Genomic DNA, 23,189 nt, shown 5'->3' on the forward strand with positions numbered 1-23,189 from the left:
AACCTGAAATGAAAGTGTTCTAAGGGGAATCTAGTTGTATTTTTTTCACTGTTAATTCCAATCTGATTGGGTGACTGATTGATCTATAGTTGATTGATTGATTTATTGATTTTGACAGTTAAAATAAAAGGGGATAATTTTAGACTTTCTAGAGAAATTCTAGAAACTGACTACCAGCAAATTCAATAATATTTGTAGTTCTTCAGGCATAAGGCTACCCTCTTGAACACAAAATTGTGACAATTTTGGTGCTGGGCTTATTGTAAAAATATGCTGCTTTCATTCATACGATAAGCTGTTCCAGTAGACAGAAAGATAAACATATTTTTCATATCAAATGACAGTAATCTATTTTAGATGTATTATAAAACAAATTTTGAATGTCTTTTTTTTTTTCTTTCAGTTGTTGAAAGACGGACTGTAGCATTCAACTAGGCTCAATCGTTGACTGTAAAGACGGGTATTCACTGCGCACGACAGCGACGCGACGACAAACGCATGCAATGGCGCAGAAACCAACAGATCGCTTTAATGAGGATCCATTCAGACTGCCACCGACAATCAGCAGACGGCGTTAACGTCGTCTATTGCTCGCCAGAAGCAGAAGTGGATTCGTCGTACGACATAGTGAGCAGCCGGATTTAGAGTATATCGTTTATCTTATATCGTTTATCTTATATTTTTTTTTCCCATTGCACTTCACTTCACTTGGAATTAAATTTAAAAATAATCTTTCAAATATGTTTAAAAAAATTCAAAAACATATAGATCAATATTTAAGTGCAATGCTGTCTAAAAAATTATCTGATGTAAACAATATTCTTGTGACATGAACACTGGGATATTTGAAGAAAACACCTTTCACCCACTGCACCCACTTAATTTACCCCTTGCTAAGTGATTTGAACCTAACCATTTCTAAATTGAGGAAGTCACTTTACTAAAAAAAAAATCCCCTATTACATCGACATAGAAAATCCTTTTATATACAACCTTGAGCAACGGAAAACGACAGATGCAAATTACAACCTAAACTTAAAAATTAATTGAGGCAGTCTTCGATGACTACTGTATATATATATATATATATATAACATCAGAGTTGTTGAGTAGAATTTGGCAAACTATGATCTCTCACAGGATGAGACTTAAACGAAGCATGTCCAATGAGGTCAAATAAAGGTCAAAACTAATTTTGATTGGCTCGTTAGTTATTTACTGTAGAAGTAATACTTGATCTAATCAACCAATTAGGTCTCTTTAATTACATTGTGGTGTCAGACGTGCAAACTGCTTCATGTTTATAGTACGTGTCTTCAGATTGGGTGTTGTAAGTTTCTCTTTATTCATCACTTATTAAATAAAGCAAACTTTCATGCCATCTCCTCTCACTTACAAAACAAACATAAATTCTGAAGTACACTTCATATATCAATTTCAGAAACAATATACTGATACTGAATAATAATAAAAAAGAAAAACTAAATGGACCAATTAATCGGCACCAGTAAATTTGATATATGTTTTGTAAATGTGCAATTCAATGCAAATAATCTGTGTTTTATTAATACTTTTAGTAGTTTTTAACTCAATTCTAATGTGTAAACTCTTTTAAACTGATTTTAAAATTAGGATACTTTTCTATGTTGTATTTCTTACTTTTCACAGCTAATATATTACCTTAATTCAATTTTATATAGATTTATCTATACTTACAAACCATTAAAAAATAATCACTTAATGTGTAATATACAAATGCCTAGATCAACTCTTTAATTACAATGCAATAACAATACATGTAACAATAAGTTTATATATGTTTAATGGATTTTTTTCTAACTTTTATAAGTTTTGACAAATACATTTTTTCAGTATAGTATTCAGTAATAAACAATAATAAATAAAGCAAGAATAAAGAGGGGAAAAAGTGTATCAAAAAATGGCTGTATATTATATTATAACTAAGTTTAAATTAGGGTCATATAATTTAATATTGGTGGTTAGAAAAAGACTATAGGCATATATACTAAGTTCAAATTTGGGTCATTAGAATTTGATTGAAATGTTTGTACATTATAGTGTTTGTTATAAATCATTAGGCCTAGGTATCAGGGGAAGCAAAATGCAGGATCTCATTACAGCCCCACTTAGTAAAATTCAATAAAATATGATAAATTAATTCTATAAATCAGTATGTTTTGCCAACTTAATTGAAGTGGATGTCAAATAGGATGAAAAACATATAAAAATGGTTAAATATTATACAAATTGACAAGTAAATACACCTGTCTGGCCATGACAAAGACAAATGGTAAACAGTTGAACATTAATATGTAGTGAGAAAGAAGTGAGACGTCAAAGTTGAATACCAACATACATTTCAATGGCGGTGTTAAGCTAGGGTGGTTAAATTGGAAGGAAAGCGAGATAGCTGGGGCTAAAAATATTGTCCAAAATAAACCTTGAAAAATCACTCATAATAAAATGTACAAACAGATTGGAACAGCCACTAAAATTACACAAATAATCTGCATTATATCGCATTCCATTGGGAAACTTAAATCCCCAGGAGTAGTTTATCACCAGGTCAGCTTTACCCCGGGTAGCCTATCCTTAGGGCAGGTTATCCCCAGGGTTTCAATCGCTAGGTCACCCTGAATAACAGGTGAACAGTGCTAATAGTTCAGCGAATACATTAATATTCAATAATTACCACAAAGTATAGCTTTAAATTCCCAACTTTGTTTTTTTTTTTAATGTCATGTATGTAACAAAATGGAAGTGCTGGCCAATTTTTTACAGTAAAGTATGACATATTACTTGCGTGTTCAGTATTTTGGATAAACACAGCGAAGCAAAAACAACTACAAATTTCACAAATTACCAGAATTCAAGGTTAATATTTCATATGTTCATTTGTATAAAAGTAAAGAAAAAGGAATTGCACAGTCATGAGTCAACTACTTCATCAGTTATCAACATAAAGCCGAGTGTGGGCGCACCACATAATCTCAGTCAACCGCTCTGGATTAAAGCTATTCTTGGGATATCAAAATGAGGGTAGCAGTGTCTACTATAGTTGAATGTGGACGTACCATATAACTCAGTCAACCCAGAGTTATTATAGGGGTGGCTTATTTATAAAAGTTTGGCAATACGTTTCAACCTAAGTAGAGGTACCACATAGCCAACTCTGAGTCTATACCAAAGTAACCCATAACAGTCCCAGACAATGCCTACATTACCAATAGCTGTATGTTACATATTTGTATCTTTCATTACATATTATGACATGAACAGTATCAAAACAAAATCTCCTAAGGACCAATACAGTTTTTAAATTAAATTTCAATTAATTTGAATAAAATTGAATTTACAGGAAGTTTGGCAGTAACTTTTTTAGATTAAGCTTGAATTACTTGGATGTGTGAAGCATTCTTCACAATTTCAACACATCACCTGCTATCAGCGGATGAGGACAATCAAAAAGACATCCAACACAGCTTGCCGCCAGGCCATGTCCTTGTTGCCTAAATGCTGGCGTCTTTATTAATTCGCATACTAATTCTTCGAGTTAACGTACCAAAATGTATTTTAAATTAGATGAGGAATTCACGGCTTCTGTGAATAGCCAATAGGAAGTTACAAAAGGATAAATTGATGGGATCATGCTAATTATCATCTTGATTATGAACAAGATTTCCATCACCTGTGGAAATTACAGAATATTAATATAATTATTTCACCTTTGATATCAGCCGCAACGTCCATTTCGATATAATATGATAAAATCTGGCTTTAAATATTCAAGAAATTGTACAGCTCATTTAAAAAGATCAAATGAGTAATTAATTTCCATCGAGACACAGATTAAAACAATTTAATTCAGTTTTCCTGATTTACAGACATTTTGCTTTAGAATTAAAAGCTAATATCTCAGGATATACAATTTAAATATTTAAAATACTGAATTTTTCACACAATATATTAATGTTCCACTACAGTCGGTCTAAAATTATGAAGATAGAGAATTTATTACTTTGTATGATAATTCAACTTTCATGTCATTTAATTCTAATAAAAAAAATAATTTTAATTTCATTAAATCTGTACTTTAATGAAGGGATAATAATAATAATAATAAGATTTATTAAGCGCACATCTCCACTAAAGTGTTCAAGGCGCTTGTGAATACCATGAAAAAGCTTATCCGTGAAAATACGGAAAATCATCATCTATTTCATATTACAACTAACAAATTACATTATAATATTAACTACATATTATACACCAATAATAATTAATTACAATACAATTCCAATAATAATACTAACAGTAATTTGGCACTTACATTTTATGCTTTAAAACAAATTATAAAAGAAAAATTGTAGTCAACTTAGGAATTCAAATACACAGATGCTGAGTCAGCGTCACCTTCTCTCTATGTGGTCGTCTGTCACAAACCACATATGGTACTATGTGTTCATATGTCTATATTATTATTATTTTATTATGATCCTTTCAAGTTGCAATAAATAGTAGTAATACAGGAGTAAATTGAAACTAAACCAATTACAACTTCAAAGGTAAGGGGTAAATTTGAAAAAATATTAGTAATAATACATACTTTTGTAAAGCAAAAGAAAAACAGAAAAGCAAACCAAATTGAAGATTTAAAAATAATAAAAGAAGTTGCTCTTTAAGATCAATGAAAAGAATATTTCATAATTTATTTATTTAGTCCTTGCATAAATTAAAATGCATGTGTACTGTATTACATTACATGGCCCTTGTCTTCCAAAGATCAAACAAATGACAACATATTCTTGTGGGTTTAATCTTCATATGTCATCTAATATGATCTCAAAAAAGCCACATAATGATTGAATTTTGTACAACATGACACAAGTGTTGATGAACGATAATTAGACTCCCTCTCAGGTAACCCTTGACCTTCGAGTCCAGCAATACAGCTGGCAAGCGCCATCGTGAACAGTGAAGTGTTACTCTGATTGTTGACTTAAATGACAAATAATTAATACCTGCTTTCGGAATGACAATGATGAAACGTGCACTTGACGCCAGCTGCTTAATGAGGCCCAGGTGATTTATGAGCGTGTCTGCATCAGGGACTAGATAGGGGGAAAGACTGCCCTCACTTGGTTGAATGCTGCCCTCCAGCTGTTGAACTTCAGTCTATAAAAATACAAGAAATACCATACAAGGTTAAATATATAAAAAGTAATATCACACTGAATGTGCCTGACATATTGTATCAATTCAAATTAACTTTTTTAAACTACAGAATAGTTCTCATTAAATTTCCAATTTTAGAAAATAAAATATCTCTTATTTTTCAGTGTTGAAATTAAGTAATCGAGGTGGAAATATTTACATATAAACAGAATCACAAATATAGCTTCACTCCCTCAGAAAAACCCCTAAAGCCAGCGGCAAACTATCAAGATATTTGTTGGTACTGTAAAAGTTGCACTACTGTATCCTAACCAGATTAAATTATTTATTCCAACATATAAATTTGTTGTATGATGAAGTACATTAGTTTTCAAATCCATGGGTGTATACTGTACATTTTGTTTGAACAGATATGTCTGATGCTTTGTATATAATAACAGATTTTTGCATGTCTGATGGAGTAGAGCATTGTCCTTGACTTTCAACATGGATAAATATGTATTGCAATATCTGACGTATCTGAAACAAGAATTCACTATCAAACATGGTTCACTCAATTGACAATTGTTGATCAGACAAGTCTGATAAAGCAGAATATCTCTAACTTTTAAGTCATGGGCAGATATCTGATTTGTTTTAATGGAATATACTAGGCCTACACATTATATTTTCATTTGACCAGACAATACTTGAGTAAAAGAAAGTGGGTATCTGTTTAAAATAATATTTTCAAAATGATAAGAAATAAAGAACTAAGCAAGAATGGACTTGGATTAAAAAAGAATCATTTGATAAAAAAACAAAATAAACAAAAATTACTTTGATTAAAAAAAAACCAACAAAAATCAACTTGACCTAAAAATATCACTTGAACAAAATTGAAATAAACAAACTTCAACTTGAGTAAAAAGAATTCACTTGACAAAAATTAAAATAAACAAAATTCAACATGACTAAAAGAATGCACTTGACAAAAATTAAAATAAACAAAATTCAACTTGACTTTTAAAGAAATCCACTTGACTTCTCAAGATGGGGTGATGAACTGTTCATCAAGTCATAATTACCTAACGGTATCTAACTGGTTTTGAGTAAAAAAAATACTACTGTAGTCATATGATGCTAGCATATTTTTATTGACACGGACAGCGATAGGGGAATTTTCTCTCACTATCTTTATTCTAGCCAATTTCTAGTTTGACAAGTTGCATGTAGTATTTGATACACAGCGTAATTGACAAAGTAAAACAGCCAGGCTCATATACTCTGCGTGCTCTGCACTCATTCAATATTAAAAACGGGAACAAATTTAGGTCTTCGATGAAATTGGCTTTTTCCTTTCACCCGCCCCGGAAAGAAATCGCAGAGTGTGTGCAATTATTCACTAAAAAGGCTGTGGATTGGGGACTTAGCGAAGAGCGTCTGGTGACCCACGATGTAGGCTGACTGTGCAGTTTAGCACGGTCCAGCCTGGATTAACCAATTAAACATACTGATTTCCCACGGGGCTTCAAGCCTATACTCGTAACCTCATCCACATGCGTGTACACAAATGTATAATAACCAGACCTGTCACAACTACCTGAAAGGGATGTATAAAAATAAGACAAGTCCACAGCAATCAGGAACGTGAAACACATTAAACGTAAATATCATCAACCTGACGCTATCTTTGGAAAAGTAAATTAAAATCTGTACGATCCATCATATTATTAACCATTATAATTTGTTTTTAATCAGTTTCTTTCTTTTTTCTTGTTCGATAAGACTTTAATAGTTTTAAGCGTAATTGCTTTCCGGCACTCTTTCTTTAATTTAATCTGATTACTTCAGCCTTATGGCAATATTGTATTTATGCCAAGAATTATGTACAAAATCATTCTGTGTTAATTAACATATGATATGTACATGCTAATATAGTAAGATGATATAGTTATAAATATTCCTACCACTACCATTCAGTAAAGGCTGACATGAGGGGCACCTATATGGCCAGCTTCAGGCAATTTTAAGCTGTTCTAGTCAAATTTTCCTTTTAATGAACAAACTTTTATTTTTGTCCCACAAGTTTTGACTAACTTGGGGCTTGGTCTATCCAAGAAGAGGCTTAACACCCCGGTCCTCTACTGGTATATTGCCACTGCTACCATATACCACTTCACATTTTTAAAGTTATTCATGAAAATTAAGCAGAGGTTAGGCTTTTCTTCATTTGTAGGTGCATATTCATGTTCTCTATTTTAAACTGACTTTACTTCCTGACATACTCAAACAATATTACAGTAGTAGACAATAAATGAACTTACAGTTACCAGTTACTTCACAACTTTAATATGCAAATTTGGTAAGGTTGGAAACCTTAAAAAAATATATATGAAAGAGCAAATGCTTTTTAACAGGTTCAACTTCTAATGACAGATAGTTTAAAACAACAATACTATTATGCTTTATTTTCTTAACATAAATATATTAAAATATGGCCACAACACCCACACATTGGCACAAATTTATGTAACCCTAGATACCAAATACTTTATGACTGAATTTTGGCAAATATTTCTCAATGTTTTGCTTTATTTTAAAAAATGAGGCAGCAAAAAATATGTGGGAAGGTGTGAAAAACATTATATTTTAATTTGACAAAATATAGACAAATGGGACACTTTGAAGACTGCTAAAAGTTTCCTCTCAGCAGTTCATTCACATCAAATTATATATGCCTAAAGTAAACAGACTATACACCCACATTATTACACCCACCTAGGGAGCTTTTTTTTTATTAAAAGTTTATATCTCAACAAAATTTGATTTGTAATATAATAATTACAGAGGTTTTTCATGTTGGATTATGAGTGTTTTTGAGTTGTTTTTATTTGCAAAAGCTATCAAGTGATTTATTTTTTTCTCATGGGGTAATCAAGAAGCCCATGTGGGAGGTAAGTTTTAGTGCTGAGACAAAACATTTACCATGCTATTAAAAATTAAACATTTCAGTAACTTGACAGGTCAATTGAAGCAATGAAGAGATCATTCATTGCTTATAAGCTTGTAATTTTGTAGTAACTGCTGCTGAAAAATTCCTACCTAATTTACTGCTGTTAGTGATAACGTTATAAAGTCTCCAAATTTAATCAACAAAGTATATAGAATAATCCTGTGGAAAAACAACATTGAAAAAATATGTTTTGTATGAGAGCCAGGTCAGTCACACAGGAAATATGGACACTTTCATTTTAGTATGTAGAGGTAAAATAATTTTATAATCTAAATCAATTTCACATTAAATCTACAACAGTTTTTACACCAAAGCAAATGTGTCATACGCACATACTACAGAGCTAATTTCACTGAAAATGGTTCATATAATATTTCAATCTAATTTACTATACCATTTTTATATTACTTCATTTTTACAAGAGCATTTTAACAGGATAAAATTTAAGAAGAAAATGTCAACTGGAATTTTTTCATGAAATATCTAAAAATGAAAATAATGTTAGGAGTTCAGTAAAGCTCAGGAATATAGAGGATTTAAGATAAGCTTATTCTAATCATATTGATGGGGTAGGTGGCACAGCCTCTAGATATTGTGATTGAACCTGTTCAAGTAAATGACATTCACTTATTATAATTATTCAGATTCAATGTAAAAAAAAAGCATTCTATATCAAAAATTATGTCCTATATAAAGATTAAAATCGTAATTTAAAAATTAATTAGTACTATTCTTATTATTATTATATCATTAAATTTATAAAAGTTACTATCATTATTAAAAACTCTTATTAATTATTAATAACTGTGATATTCCATTGCTATGTTTATGTGGCTGTCCATCCAGAAACCTTGTTTACAGTTTGGCTTAAATATAGTTTAAGTGTTACTGATACACACTACTTCTATGCCATTGAGGCAGGAGTAGGCACTCTGTGTTTGAACATGGAATAAAGAAGTTGTGTTCGAGTTTTATAGTTTCTGTGTCATTTATTAATAGTCATACACAAAACTATTACAATAACAATATCTTCAACCATTAACCATGCACCTTTATGACTTTTCAATATCAGTGCAGTACGATTAATATCATCATCATTACATCATATTTATCAATATTTTTATTGTGCTCATTTTCATTATCAACATTATTGTCATCATTATCATTATTATTATCACCATCATTATTGTTGTCAGTCATTATTTTAATTATTTAAATAACCACCATTTTTTAACAATTCATCATAGGCATACAGTATTTTTAAGAATAATTTTTATTTATTAATTAATAGTATTATCATTAATATTATCATAGTCACCATCTTTATGTGATCTTGGTACCTATAATGTACTATAATCATATCTTGAACAATTCATTTCCTCTACAGAGTAAAAACATGACACAAAATTACATGAATATTAATTTAGAGTTATTTCCAACTGTAGCAAGTAGAAAATCAGAAACAGATGTTACTGAAGCAAAATCAATTACTTACAATTTCCAATTTCCAATATTGCGAATAAAATTTGTCAATGTTGATTATGTGTTGGCGTGATCACGACGTAGATATTTAGGGTTGCATATGCGAGAACATTTAAATATTACGTGGTCATCAATAGCAAATTGTTTATTTAAAACTTATAGTTTGCAGCTGAATATCTATCTTAAATATTTACAGTAGTATACTTTTTACCATATCTATATATCATCTACGCAATGCTGACATACTCGTTTGAATCTCAAACCAAAACAAATGGCCAGATAGGCACGTTCATAGCAATGCGCACCTAAACGACAAAATAATAAAAGGTTGATGTTATTTTCCCCCAAGGATAAATTGTTGAAATCTGCTGTTACATTCAAAAGCAGATAAGTCACTGACAACAGGATGAAAATATAATCAATTATTAAAATATATGACAAGGCCAGCCCAAGAAGAATGGGCCTCCTGCTACTCCTCACCTCCTGACAACCAAACTATTCAAAATTCAAGAAATTACCATCTGAAAAATTAAGTGACAAATCTCCTTTATGACAATATCTGAACTAACATTATATTTCATCACCCACCAAGTAATTATCATTAAATTACATTACGATAGAATCGTGCATTGACTGGTGTCTGTTGGCACGTGCTGGTTAAAACCGGGGCAAGCGGGGCATACACATTGACTCATCAGTCGGCAAAATATCAGTTTGGTTGCATTGACTGACAGCCTGAGCAGATTACAATCCCTAGTTAAACGGAAACTCAATATCATCCCCCTCCCTGGAGAACCGTTTGACACTGGGACATCAAAACGTTGGGTTATTTTGCGCAGTAACATGCCATACGTGCAATCTTTGCATGCTCTCAGGCAACTAAACGGGTCAGTAAGATCACACAACCAAGAACATATCAATCTTCGATTCATAACAACAGTTGTATATGTTTCTGACTTTCCACCAATTGAAACAATGACTTATGAATAATAATGAATAAGTACATTTAGCATGAAAAGAGTCAGTATTACTTTATTGGGTCAGAAAACTTGGCAGGTTTTTACACTTTATTATATTTTTGGTTATGCTGCAAAAAACCAGATAAAGAAGTTTAGTATCTACTTTAGAAAAGTGTGGGAAATGTGGCTGCCACTTTATATAGCCCACAGCATTTGCTGTTTTAGGAATTTTATAGGGTCTTGAATTATATAAAATTGTGCTGGTTGAACAAGTAACTACTCTATTAATAAACAGCTTAATTGTTGAAATAAATATCACATGAAACAATTATTAACAAATGCTATAATGGTCCCTTAAGTCTAGCAAAATAAACATCTTTAAAAATAATGTAATAAATAAAATAAATAATTCTGAATTTAAAATGATTAAATTTAATTATGAATTTCTAATGACATATAGGCCTACATCAAAACAATTTAGTTTTTGTTGGTTACAAGCTTTTTATACAACAGAAATTGCTACTGTACCTACCAATTTATAGGTTAGAAATGCAAATAGAATTGTATTATTCAAGTAATAAAAATAAAATTAATATTATAATACAGTATTTAATAATAAAAAGTTAGATTTGAAAACATACTGCATGTAATGATTTAAAAACTGGCAATGCTACACGATTTTAATATCTTTCATTTTCTCTAATTATGAAAAAAAAATTAGCAATGTCAACTTATGCTGATACTTCAAGTAGATTTTCACCACAACCTGACAGCTAAATTATCAGAATTAGAATGGGCGGTCTGGCTAAATCGCAGGATTTAGCCAGTCAACTAGCGTATTAATCACAATCGGATTTCACCCCTGAATCATGCTTCAATGAGGGTCGAGTCAGGTACTAGAACTTACTTCTGACTTATGGTTAAATCTGTGGGTGAAAATTTAAAAAGCTTAGATAGGACTGGCTAGTAATGGATGTATTGAGTGTGAACAATTTGTTAACAGGATAATAAGCATACATTGTGCGGGGGATGTGACTTTGAAATGAGGACATGTGGTGGGGGAATAGAAATATCAAGGATAGGGTAAAGAGATATATAAATATATAACATTCTTGGGGAAATGAATTTTAAAATTGTAAAAAAATTTTTTTTTTAAATTTATTGATAACAGGATAATAACCATACATTGTACTGGAGTGGAGACATGGAAAAAGTGATATGGGGAGAATAGAAATATCAAGTATGGGTAAAAGATAGGCAACTATAACATTCTAAGAGAACTGAGGAAATTCTTAAAATGTAAAAAAAAAATACTAAAAAAAATTGATCAGTCAGATAAGTATCATAAGACCATCCATCAGTTGTTGAGTTGGAGAAGGATGAACATGATCTTCATTTCAATTAAAAATAGTTTATTTTAAACGAATTGGATTTCTAAGATTTCAAATAATTTTAAATTTCTTATGCAAAAACATAGAGAAGTAAATAAAGAATCATGTTGGAAAAACTAAGAAGGAAGGCAAATCTGGATTGGATGGATTTGTGCTTTTGCCCCGACTTCTGCCCAGTTTTGAGGATTTAATAATGATCAAGGCTAATATTTGAATAAACATTATACACGCATATACAGTATGAGTACTTTTTTAGTTTGAATTTTGTCTCATTTGTCTCTTGTTTGTTTTTTTGTTAAAATTATTTTTTGGCAAGCAAATTGTTTCAATTTAATTTAATTTAATGTATTTTTGTTGTCTTCAAGTGAGTTTTATGACAACTGCCAAATAAATAAAAGGTAAAAATTAAACAGAGTGTTCTTGGAATGTATAATATAATATTTTACTATTATCACAAGAAAATTGAACTTGCTTCCTTTCCCAAAATAATAAAGTAATATTTTAAATCAAATTATTGTTTCAAGGTAAATCTTATTTATCTGGAATAACTTTTTTTTCCCTTTCCATATGTTGAAGTTTTTCAATGTTAAGCAAATCCCAAAATGCAGAGTCTTGTAGTGAGGCTAAAAAAATGAAAGTGTATATAGGCTGAGAAAAAAAAAACTGATGGCATTTGAACCTAAAGGTATCCCAGCTTCACTACCAATCATGATGTTAAATTTGTAAATGAATGAAGATTGATATAAACCTACAATTACTGATTGCATTGTAGTAGTTGTAAGAATTTTAAAACAAATCATTTTTAATACATCCTGCTGTTAAAACCAAAAAAAAACAACAAAAAAAAACATGATTAAATATATATTACGCACAACTTACTCAAAAGAGGATGACAACATAGCCTTGTGGGTAATCTCAATTTGTCATTTTTGTGATGTGCACGGACAGACTGGCGCTACTTTACTAACTGACAGATAAACACAACCCACAACAAAATTACAGTTAATTACGCACCATATTTTCCTTCAAGCGATGATGAACTTGTTCGGTCTGATTAATATGGACAGGACAACGACATTATAATTAGGGTAAAAATTGTGTTACAGAGTCAGCATACATGATCTTTCAGAAATAGGTTTAAAAGTTATGTAATCGAATTAAGTTATTTGAATCAGTCTGGAAAATAACAAATTAAAATAAAAAGTTTTGGAATCCTACTTGGTTATTAGCGCTCACGTAAGAATGCTTACTTTCGATCAATTGAATGTTGGTTCTTGGGTATTTCCATCCATTTCTATTCCATTATTTTATTTTTAGTTTATTAGTATTATCTTATTATCATTGTGAATTGAATTATTATTATTTTTTTTATAATAATGGCAATAATAATAATAATAATTTGAATAGTTATAAAAGTGCTCTTACAGACGGTCTTCGAGCACTATTATAGAAGATATAAATGAAAAAGGCGAGTTTTGAGAGCAGTTTTGAACTGATGACAAATTTCACTTGTTAGTTCGTTCAATAGGGATAGTGCAGCGGCATAGAAAGCCTCGTGAGAAGTGGAATTGGCCAGATTTGTCTTTGGAACTTTGAATATAAACTGATTGGAAGAAGACCAAAGACGACAACTAGGCTGATAAATACAGTAGTTATATAAGGTTTTCAAGATAAGATGGAGCTAAGGCATATAGACATTTGAAGGTAATGAGAAAGACTTTGAATTAATAATAATAATAATATAATAATAATAATAATAATAACAATAATAATAACAATAATAATAACAATAATAATAATAATATAGCAATTTATATAGCACCTTTGACCAAATGATACAAGGTGCTTTAGGTTTATTATAGAGAAATAGGATTATTAATGAAATAAGTGTGCTTTTATTTTTTTGGTGTGTTTTTAAGTAACTTTTAATGTGTATAATTTATATATATATGTTTTTACTTTTATTGTAAAGTTATGATATTTTATTTTGTTTTTTTATGTTCAGGTAGAAAAACTAGTATAGGTATACTTTCACCATGATTTAATCAACCTTCCTTTTCCTACTATTTTTTATTTTATTATTTTGTGAGCTGAATTTAAATAAAACACTTTAAAATAATGGGCGGAGCATTTTCAGAAATAAACTGTTGTGTGGTTTATGTTTGGCATCTAAAAACTGATTCACATATGTGGCAAAGACAAGCCAAAACCAGTCACTCGTCGCAAATACTGTTTTGGAGATAATGGCCAAAACATGCTGGAATTTCAAAATTTTGGAAATCTATTTTATTGCACTAAACTAACCTTTATATATCTATACATCATGCTATGCTGTTATTTTCCTCATTTTCAATGTTAAAAAAACAATTTTTAACGATTTGGTGATGGTTTCTGCCTAAGAAATGCTCGAAATCGTAAACTTTGAAGGCTGATTTCTCAAATATTGTTCTTTAAACAGCTGTATGTTTAAACTCGTGTAACTTCATAACGAAGTGTCGGATTTAAATGATTCTTTTACCATTTTGTAGCTCTCATTTTACTGTTAAACCCTGTATTAATAACTAAAAATTGATTTTTCCGATGAGTGACTGGTTTGGCTTGTCTTTGCCACATATGCATTACCCAGTTTCTTATTAAGGGAACTTGTTACACAAAAAGGAAAATTAGTAAAGGAAAAACATTATTAGGGACGACAATGTATCACCTGTCATTTTTTCGATTCAAGAGATTATAATTTGTACGTTGCAGCAGTTTCATTTTCATGTATTATATTTCAGTATTTCCCAAAGGAGAAGGCATACGATGTGATGATCATTTAGTTATAACATAAGGATTTAATTGCATAATGTATGTAAATTGATATTTGATCACTAACATGTTTATTTCAAGCTTAAAATTATCATTATCGATGAAAGACCAACTATTTTTAATGAATAGGAAATACTTGAAATAAAGTAAATATTTAAAAAAACATCATCTACAGTCAAATCACCATTAGGCCTAGAAGTAGAACATTTTGTATGTTTGACCAATCAGACAGCAATTAACGAAATTCTCAACGAAAATGCCTTTTTAATATTTAGAATACTGTACATCAAATTCTACTTGGGTAAAAACAATTTTAGACACACAAAATTAATAGGGTATACGATGCATCTCTCCAAATAGAGAAGTCAAAGGTCTACAGGTATTTCAATCAAGCTAATTCATGACAATTTTTTTTCCTGTCTTATGTAAACTAACTCTTATGTAAACTTTCTAACATTTTTTTTTCCATGTCAATTTTTTTTCCTAAATCCTAAGCTTCTGGCAATTTTATTTATTTTGTTTGAAAAAATAACATTTTATTTTAATTTTTTTTCAACCTTACTTCGGTTTCCAAATATATAGTGTGCTGAACAAAATTTATGAATGTAATGGAATTATGAAAATGTCAAAAATATTAGCAAATTATTAGCTAACATTGAGTATTTTCAAATGTGCCAGCAACTCTACAGTGATCAATAGAGGGCAGTATTGCAGAAGCAAAATGGTAATTTTGCATTTTTGTGAAGAAGTTAAATGTTACTAGACTAAACTTGTGTTTTTTAAGTGTTACTGAACTGCAATGTTATTTTTAAGTGCTATTCATTGGTTAAGTAATGTTGAATATGCTTTTGTGAGTGACACTGATTCATGCGTTACCAGATCCCCTATTCTGAATTCAAATAATTTTGACCAAAAAAAATGCAGAGTAAAATAGGAACTCAAATAAATTAACATGGCAACCATGATGCAGTTAGGTTATAGGTCATTTCTTAAAAGACTGATTGACTCATTAATAAAACTTGCTTTTTAAGACCTTCAAGGACTTGTACCTTCCTATTTTAATAAATGTGTTTGTTTATCTAAAATTGATTAAAACACTCAAAGTCAGACAAATAATAATCGTGTGGTTTCATAATTGGAACGTGTCAAGGAAATGCACCTTTCACTATCAAACACCGATGAGGTGCAACAAATTTCCTTGTAACATAATTATGACATTCCCAAATTTCAACCAAAATACTTTTCAAAATTACCCTTCTATTGATTTAATATTCATAATTTTCGACCTGATACAACTGTAAGTTAATTAATATAAATGTCAATAGAAACAGCAGTAACAGTAGCAACGGCAGCAGCAGAAATGACAGCAGTCGTGGCAGCAACGACAGCTTCAGCTGTAGCACAGCAGCAGCAACACAAGAGCTGGAAAATCGATGGCATCATTATCAGTGGGACCATCACTGGCCATAGGCCTGTGGTTGTGTGTAGTCATTGGCAATAGCAGTGGCAACATCAGCAATAACAACAAACCTTACTTTGTTTGCTATTCACCAACAAAAACACTGAAATAATTGCTGCGAAGCAGCCAATTCATATTCTTGACAGTAATTTGACCTCTGAAAGGTCATTGTCAAAAAACAAGGGCCTAAGACAACTGAAAAGCGGAGTTTCCTTCTTTCGTTCTGCCGGGTAAAATCAATTACTTTAGGCGACGTTTGTAGACTAACCAACACGTACCAACGTCTGCATGTCGCGCTAGCCTTATCCTACTCTAGGCCTAGACTAGCTAGGATGGTATAGGCCTAGCTTGAAGGGACGAAGGTCCGAATGAAAAACAATGTCGCTTCTTGATAGCTAACATTGTCTATTTAACATCAAAATAATTCGTTATTAGACCTATAGTTGTTTTTTGAATTGTACTCCACAAATCTCAGCCGATACCTCGCACAACTCGAGTAACGTCTCGTATCTATTGTCGTGACGTCATGGCTCGCTGGCTCACACTTGCGATGTCTCGCACTTGTGATCAACTAACACGTTGGCTCGCACTTTGCCAACACTCTTTGGCAGTCAACTCGCCCCTAGAAAACCCGCCCTTGGAAACTTGCCCCATAAAAAAATGTACACTTCCTAGACCATGCAGTCTTCAAAATAAAAATTGTAACCTTTGGTAATCAACTACATTTTCTACATACATAGAAATTTTTGAAACTTTATTAAAAGAAACCTAAACCATAATTCACCACTATAGACACTTTTTGACAAAAATGAAAAATTACGACTTTGTTACCCAATGAGAAGTGTTCTAATATAGACAATGGGTCATGTCTCATATTATTTGTTATATTATTATTATTCATTATTTTCACTTGACTCCCATAAATAATTTTGTTCGAAGAACATTTATATGCAGTTGTACTTCGCAGCACTTCACTTGCAAATTTTCTAGTATTAACAGAAAGGATTACTTTGGTGTAAAGCTAAGCAATTGTTGCGGTCATCGGCCGACACGATTCTATGGAGAATGCAATAGCACGACACGAGGGCAACGCATCATTTTTAATCACTATCTGTACAGACTGCCACCAACAATCTTTGCATCTTCTAGCGCTCACAGGGAGCAGATTTGGATTTGTCGGCTGACGGTTGTATGACCGTCGTACGATGCAATGAGCACCCGGCTTAACATGCCATGGACAACCCACATTGACAGTCAAGGAAATCATTGATCAAACTGAACCAGGGACCAAGAGTCTGACAGATTTTTACAATTCAGTGCACACATAATAGCTTTCACAAGTTAGCAGACTGAGCTCCTGTGCGCCACTCTCAATAGCAATAGTTAATAATAATAATAAGGTTAATAATAATAATAATAAGGCTGAATGCTAATTTCTAAATGTGCTTATGACTTAGAATTTGTAATAATCACAATATATATAAAAATAATGTAATGTCATGATCATACATCCAATTAATTCTAATTGTGTTGATTAGCATACAAACAACAAGCAGCATCATATGGTTGCTATCTTGTTATTTCTTGTCGACATTCTCATACTTGATTGAGAACATTAATTATGTCCTATATATGGTCTATTTGCAGAATAGATGTAAAATACAAATCTTGAATAGAAGCCCTCTGGGCTTAATGTCGAGAAGAAGCCCTCTCTTCAGTTTGCAAAGGTAATTTCGAAAAGAAGCCCATCTTGAAAAGAAGAACATACCGGTAGGTGTCTAATCAAGATAATATGGGCTTCTTTTCGAGATTTCAGACTGACGTTATCATTGATTATTAGTAGGGTGTCAGTATCAATATTATTTTATTATACTAACATGGTTAAAATTTTAAAAATTTTAATTCCAAAGTTGAAAAATGTTGTGAAGTAGAAATTCCAAAATTTACTACTTTCATTTTGAAAAGTACCCCTTTGTTAGTTTGCAAAAGTAATATCGAAAATCAGCCTGTCTAAGGGTTGTTAAAAAAATAAGAAGCCTGGGGCTTCTATTCAGGGTTTTAGGGTATATAATTAGTATCAAATTTGATATAAGAATAGTTTAAAATTTTACTGTCTTATGTTGAGCTTATAAACTTGGGCAAAATTAAATATTCAACTTTTTTTTTAATATAATTTGTTTTAACTTAGAAATAGGAAAATAAAGTACAGATTAAAATTAAATACAATTAAAATAAAAGATAAAATGACTACTACTAATTACTGTATTTTGAAACATTGATTAGATTGATAAATACAATGAGATTTTTGAAATATAAATTTTGTGGGTTTTTATTATTTTGGTTCGAGAAAAATACTCTAGGCCTAAAAAATGTATAGTAAGTCTATTGTAGGTGTGTTAATGTTTCTGACACATTTACCATACAACTGTTAACAGAAGCACGTTTGGAGTGCGCAAATGGCCATATGTGTTAATGTTTTAACGCACGTCTCAAACCAACACCCGATTGACATCTACTAATACCCTATTATCCGCAACATATCTGTCACTATTACATCAGTTAACTACGAAGCTGAGGATGAGTGGCACCACAGTTCTGGCACCCTACCGACTCCAAATCCAAGAGATCAACAGATAATATACAGGATGTGTTCGCAATACTCACTCTTAATAGATGACATAAAAAAAAAAGATCCGTCAAATAAATTGATCTGTTTCCCTTTTGAAATCCCTTCAAGTCAATATATTTTAGAAAAATGTACCTTAAATTTAATGCTAATTCTACAATAAACTGAATATTAAAGATAAGGAAATGTGTTCTGTTCATGTATCCTATATTTTCATTTGATGTGATTTTTACTTTACAGGCCTAAGTAATTAAATATCTGAAGTAGGAAATATCAGGCTGCCACTTGTATTTCAAAAGCACAGGCAAACAAAATTTGAAGACTTCAATATGTCTTATCTGTTTCATTTTCATAATAAATTTAATTTTTCTAATTATGTTAATATTAGGAGGTATTATTTCTGTCTAATTTTGTAAAATCAACATTGCCACGGTGCACATATGGTTATTTGAGGTACAGTATTTTTTTTAATTTGTAATTATTAAAATTGTATAATCACAGAATGATTAAATGAATGAATGATTTACCTGTAGCCTGAGTTGGGCCATGTCCCTCATCAGTTGGTTCCTTCTCGTTTCTTCTTCCGCCTGTAAGTTAAGAGAAGCAAGAGAACTTTAATAAATACCAGTACAAGTTATCAAAATTAACTATATGTGAAGTAGTAATTTGTTGACAAATAGAAATACTATAATGTAGGTTGAAGTTCAATGATTAACATTTATATACACAGTATAATTCACAATACAAAATGCATAATAATAAATAATAAATAAACACCATGTGTTATTCAATTCATTTAATCAATATTAAATCCTGTCCTGTTTCCCTATATATTTTCCCAATATATTTTCATTAATTTTATATATTTATATGTAAATATTTCATTACAGAATACATTAAATGCATAATGCCTACTGTATTACAAGTATTTCCACCTGAAAACAACACAAAATATTGTTACCATTAACTGACTACAGAATTGCATACAAATTTTAGGGCACATTACCATGAACAAAATATAACTTTTACAAAAAAAAAACAATAACAATATTTTTTTCCCTTCACAATTAAAGTTAAAAGCATTTGTCGATCTGATCACTGAATTATTACATCAAAGCATCACATGCATTATTCCAGCATATTGAAGGCAAAAGAGCACCCCTCCTACTTTTATTAGAAGTTTAAACTTAATTGTCTTCTAAATGAGTGATTCAGTGTTTTAATTGTATTTTATGAGTGGTTTTTTTATTTCCAAATTTTACCATACAGTATATATCTTGAACAGAATATTAAGAATTTAGCATAGTTCACTCTGATATTTCTCCAACTTGTAACATAATTAAGAATGTCAAAGGTCATCTCATTGGAGTAATGAAATATAATTCAACTACATAAATACTTAGAATTGTAAATTGATCTTCAGCGAGTTGAAACGTTTCCTACAATTTGCCTTCAAAGATAATTTGAGTTAAACTGAGATCAGCTGAGTCATATCCTTACCATAACATCACCATTGGCAATTGCTTAATGAATAACTGTTAAGGTCAAAAGTAACATAACTTAATGGATCTAACCCCATATTAATTCTTTCATACAAACATTTCCATTGGACTGTACACACTCAATAAAACATGGAGGTTTGACATACTACTTTATACAGTAGTACACATTTTCTATTCTTAAGTATAGTCTTAGATGCTGTTAGGCTGCTGAAGAGACCTACCTGGCAAATGAATAGCAGCTACAAATAACTAGCTGGCCTAGGTCTCCCATTTGAAAAGGTACAGCCAAACATGAAGCATGAAGCTTTAGGCTCATAAGCTGAATGATGAGTGATTCAATAATTTTGAGGGGATTTTACCATAGGCCTAAATTATGTAGAATTGTTTTGTCTGTTGATATTTATACTTCCGTTGATGTTATGTTAAGTTCACTTGCATGGAAACGACTACATGTAAGGTGGAATGAACAGATAGCCTTAATGACTTTTAAATGTTTAAAAGGGTATGCGCCATCTTATTTATCATCTCTAAATTTAAATTTAATATCGAATCCCATTCAAAATGTACACGTAGTCAATCTCATAATAACCTTTTTGTACCACAATGGAATAACTGTCAAGGCAAGAGAACTTTTTTGTATCGTTCAACAAAGTTGTGGAATGAACTTCCACACAAAACAACAACAAATTTCATGAACATGTCTATTATATTTTTTAAAAACTCTTTTAATTCTTATTCACTTTTATTATGATATCTATTTATATATATGTATGTTTTTTAATTACTTTTCTTTTAACTTTTGTATTTTATGAAACTGTACCACTTTGAAAAACAGTACACAAGTACTGAAAGTGCATGCAGTAGAAAGACAGAATAAATAAATAAATAAATAAATAAATTGTGTACTTTTAATCATTTATAGTAGGCTAAAAAAAGAACAAAGAAAAAGGGAGCCCAAAAATGGAGCAAGAGAAGAAAAGGTAATCAAGGAAGGAGGGAAAAGAAGAGGAAGAAGTGAAGGATGGGGATATGCAAGAAGAAGAAGTGGAAAAGTAGGGGGAATGATAAGGATGAGGTGAAATACTGTTGGATAAGGCAGAAGATGAAAAGAAGGACAGGAAAAAGAAAAGAGAAGAAGACAACATCATTCTTTGTGATCATCGTCATCATAGAAGTGGATTGTTGAGCTAGCATTGATGGTGTACAGATGATGATTGAACACTTATTTTTTATTTATTCTTTCTTTATACTGAATATATGGTACTGGTTTCCAAAGTGGTTCAGTTCTTAACTACAAAATTTTAAAAGCAGATATATACATATGGTAACCGAAAAAGGTGGATAACTTAACTACAAATTAATCTAAAAGGAACATTGAAAGAAACTTTAAAAAAATTTAAATAATAAATACAGATATGCAAGGTAAGAGAAAATTTAGGTTAAATTATGTATTGCCAAGGCATGTTGATAATGGTGTAGTTAGGTTAGGTTTTAAAAACTTTAATTTGCAATTTTAGACATGTTTCAGGTTTGCTTTATAGCTTAAGTGTAAGTATTAATGAAAAGTTACAGATTGGGGGCGCCATTTGTCTCCTGCTAAAAATCATCCAGTGCTCCATGGTTCAATGGGCTACATACAGTATGTGCAGTACTGTCCTATTTATGAAACATGGTTGTAGAACCAGTCAAGATGATGTGTTTCCAAGGATTGGCACTTCTCATCAGCATGTGGTATGAGTCCACACTAGTTAACTAGAAAATGTTGTAAACATGGGTAATGGTTCTGAGTATTCAATTATGGCATCTTTAATGGTGTTGGCCTCCTTGAATAATTTAATTGGTTTATTAACTGTTGGTGCTGGAATAAGCTCGCCATCTTATTTTTTTGCAAAAACATATCTGCGTAATTTCGGCAAAATTACAGATTATCCTTACGTATTATTCTTTGAATTTGGCACATTAGTTTCTGTCTTATTTTTTCAAGATGATTCGATAGAAGTTTGGCTAAAATGTTTGCACAACAGACCCCTATTTCTTAGACTGGTACATCCCGTACATTAGGCATAGAGAATAAAATTACCAGTAATCTGTAAGTTTCAATTTTAAATTAAATTGAATTTGATGTTACTTCCGAAGGCATTATTCAAAGCAACTGTTCTTCATAATCATCATCTTCACAGAGCCATATCTTGTTCCTAATTGACTTATTATGAACCAAATCTACTATTTGCAAATGTATACAAATTCCCAGGGTCTAGTTTCAGTCATGAACTGGGCTCTGAAACCATGATAATAATATAAATATTTAAATTGCAGGTGTAAATTTAAATACCAAAAATAGACTGGGTTTAGGACATAGGACCATTAACTTGATTAGCGAGGTCTCCTTGAGAAGGTTTGCACAAAGGAATAAACCACATGCCATGTCTCACCAAACTACACCACTCAGCATGCAAACAACAAGCCATGTTTCCCACAATTCAATTCAACATCAGTGACTATACTAACTATCAAAACACACCTATCTCATTACTAAGCACTGCCCACTATTTTTTCTAAGACTAAGCCACACCTATTTCATAACCACAGTATTCGTCATGTGATAACTCTAAACCAATGGTAATTGATAGCTTTGAGTAGGTAAGCATCATCACTACAGTGGTAACTCTATCCTCCTCAAACAAAAGACATTTTTGGCCAAAGCTTGTAATCATAGGTTTAACAGCATAAATCAAGGCTGAACGATTTGGAAGCCCATCAGGGGAGTTTAA

General features: G+C 31.2%; 1 protein-coding gene across 1 annotated transcript in view; it reads right to left on the reverse strand.

Annotated features, from left to right (window-relative positions):
- The window catches only part of LOC117110926 (protein SMG5-like), a 46,279-nt gene extending 23,393 nt beyond the window's left edge, over positions 1-22,886 (reverse strand). The window contains exons 1-3 of the mRNA XM_033253776.1: positions 22,851-22,886; positions 19,444-19,503; positions 5,043-5,196 (exon numbers count right to left, since the gene is read on the reverse strand). Coding sequence (XP_033109667.1) covers positions 5,043-5,196; positions 19,444-19,503; positions 22,851-22,886 — 250 coding nt within the window. The remainder of the gene's footprint in view (positions 1-5,042; positions 5,197-19,443; positions 19,504-22,850) is intronic.
- Positions 22,887-23,189: the final 303 nt, after the last annotated feature.

This window comes from Anneissia japonica, unplaced genomic scaffold, assembly GCF_011630105.1.
Source record: "Anneissia japonica isolate Jap-2015-1 unplaced genomic scaffold, ASM1163010v1 scaffold277_len1293397_cov203, whole genome shotgun sequence".
Lineage (NCBI taxonomy): Eukaryota > Metazoa > Echinodermata > Crinoidea > Comatulida > Comatulidae > Anneissia > Anneissia japonica.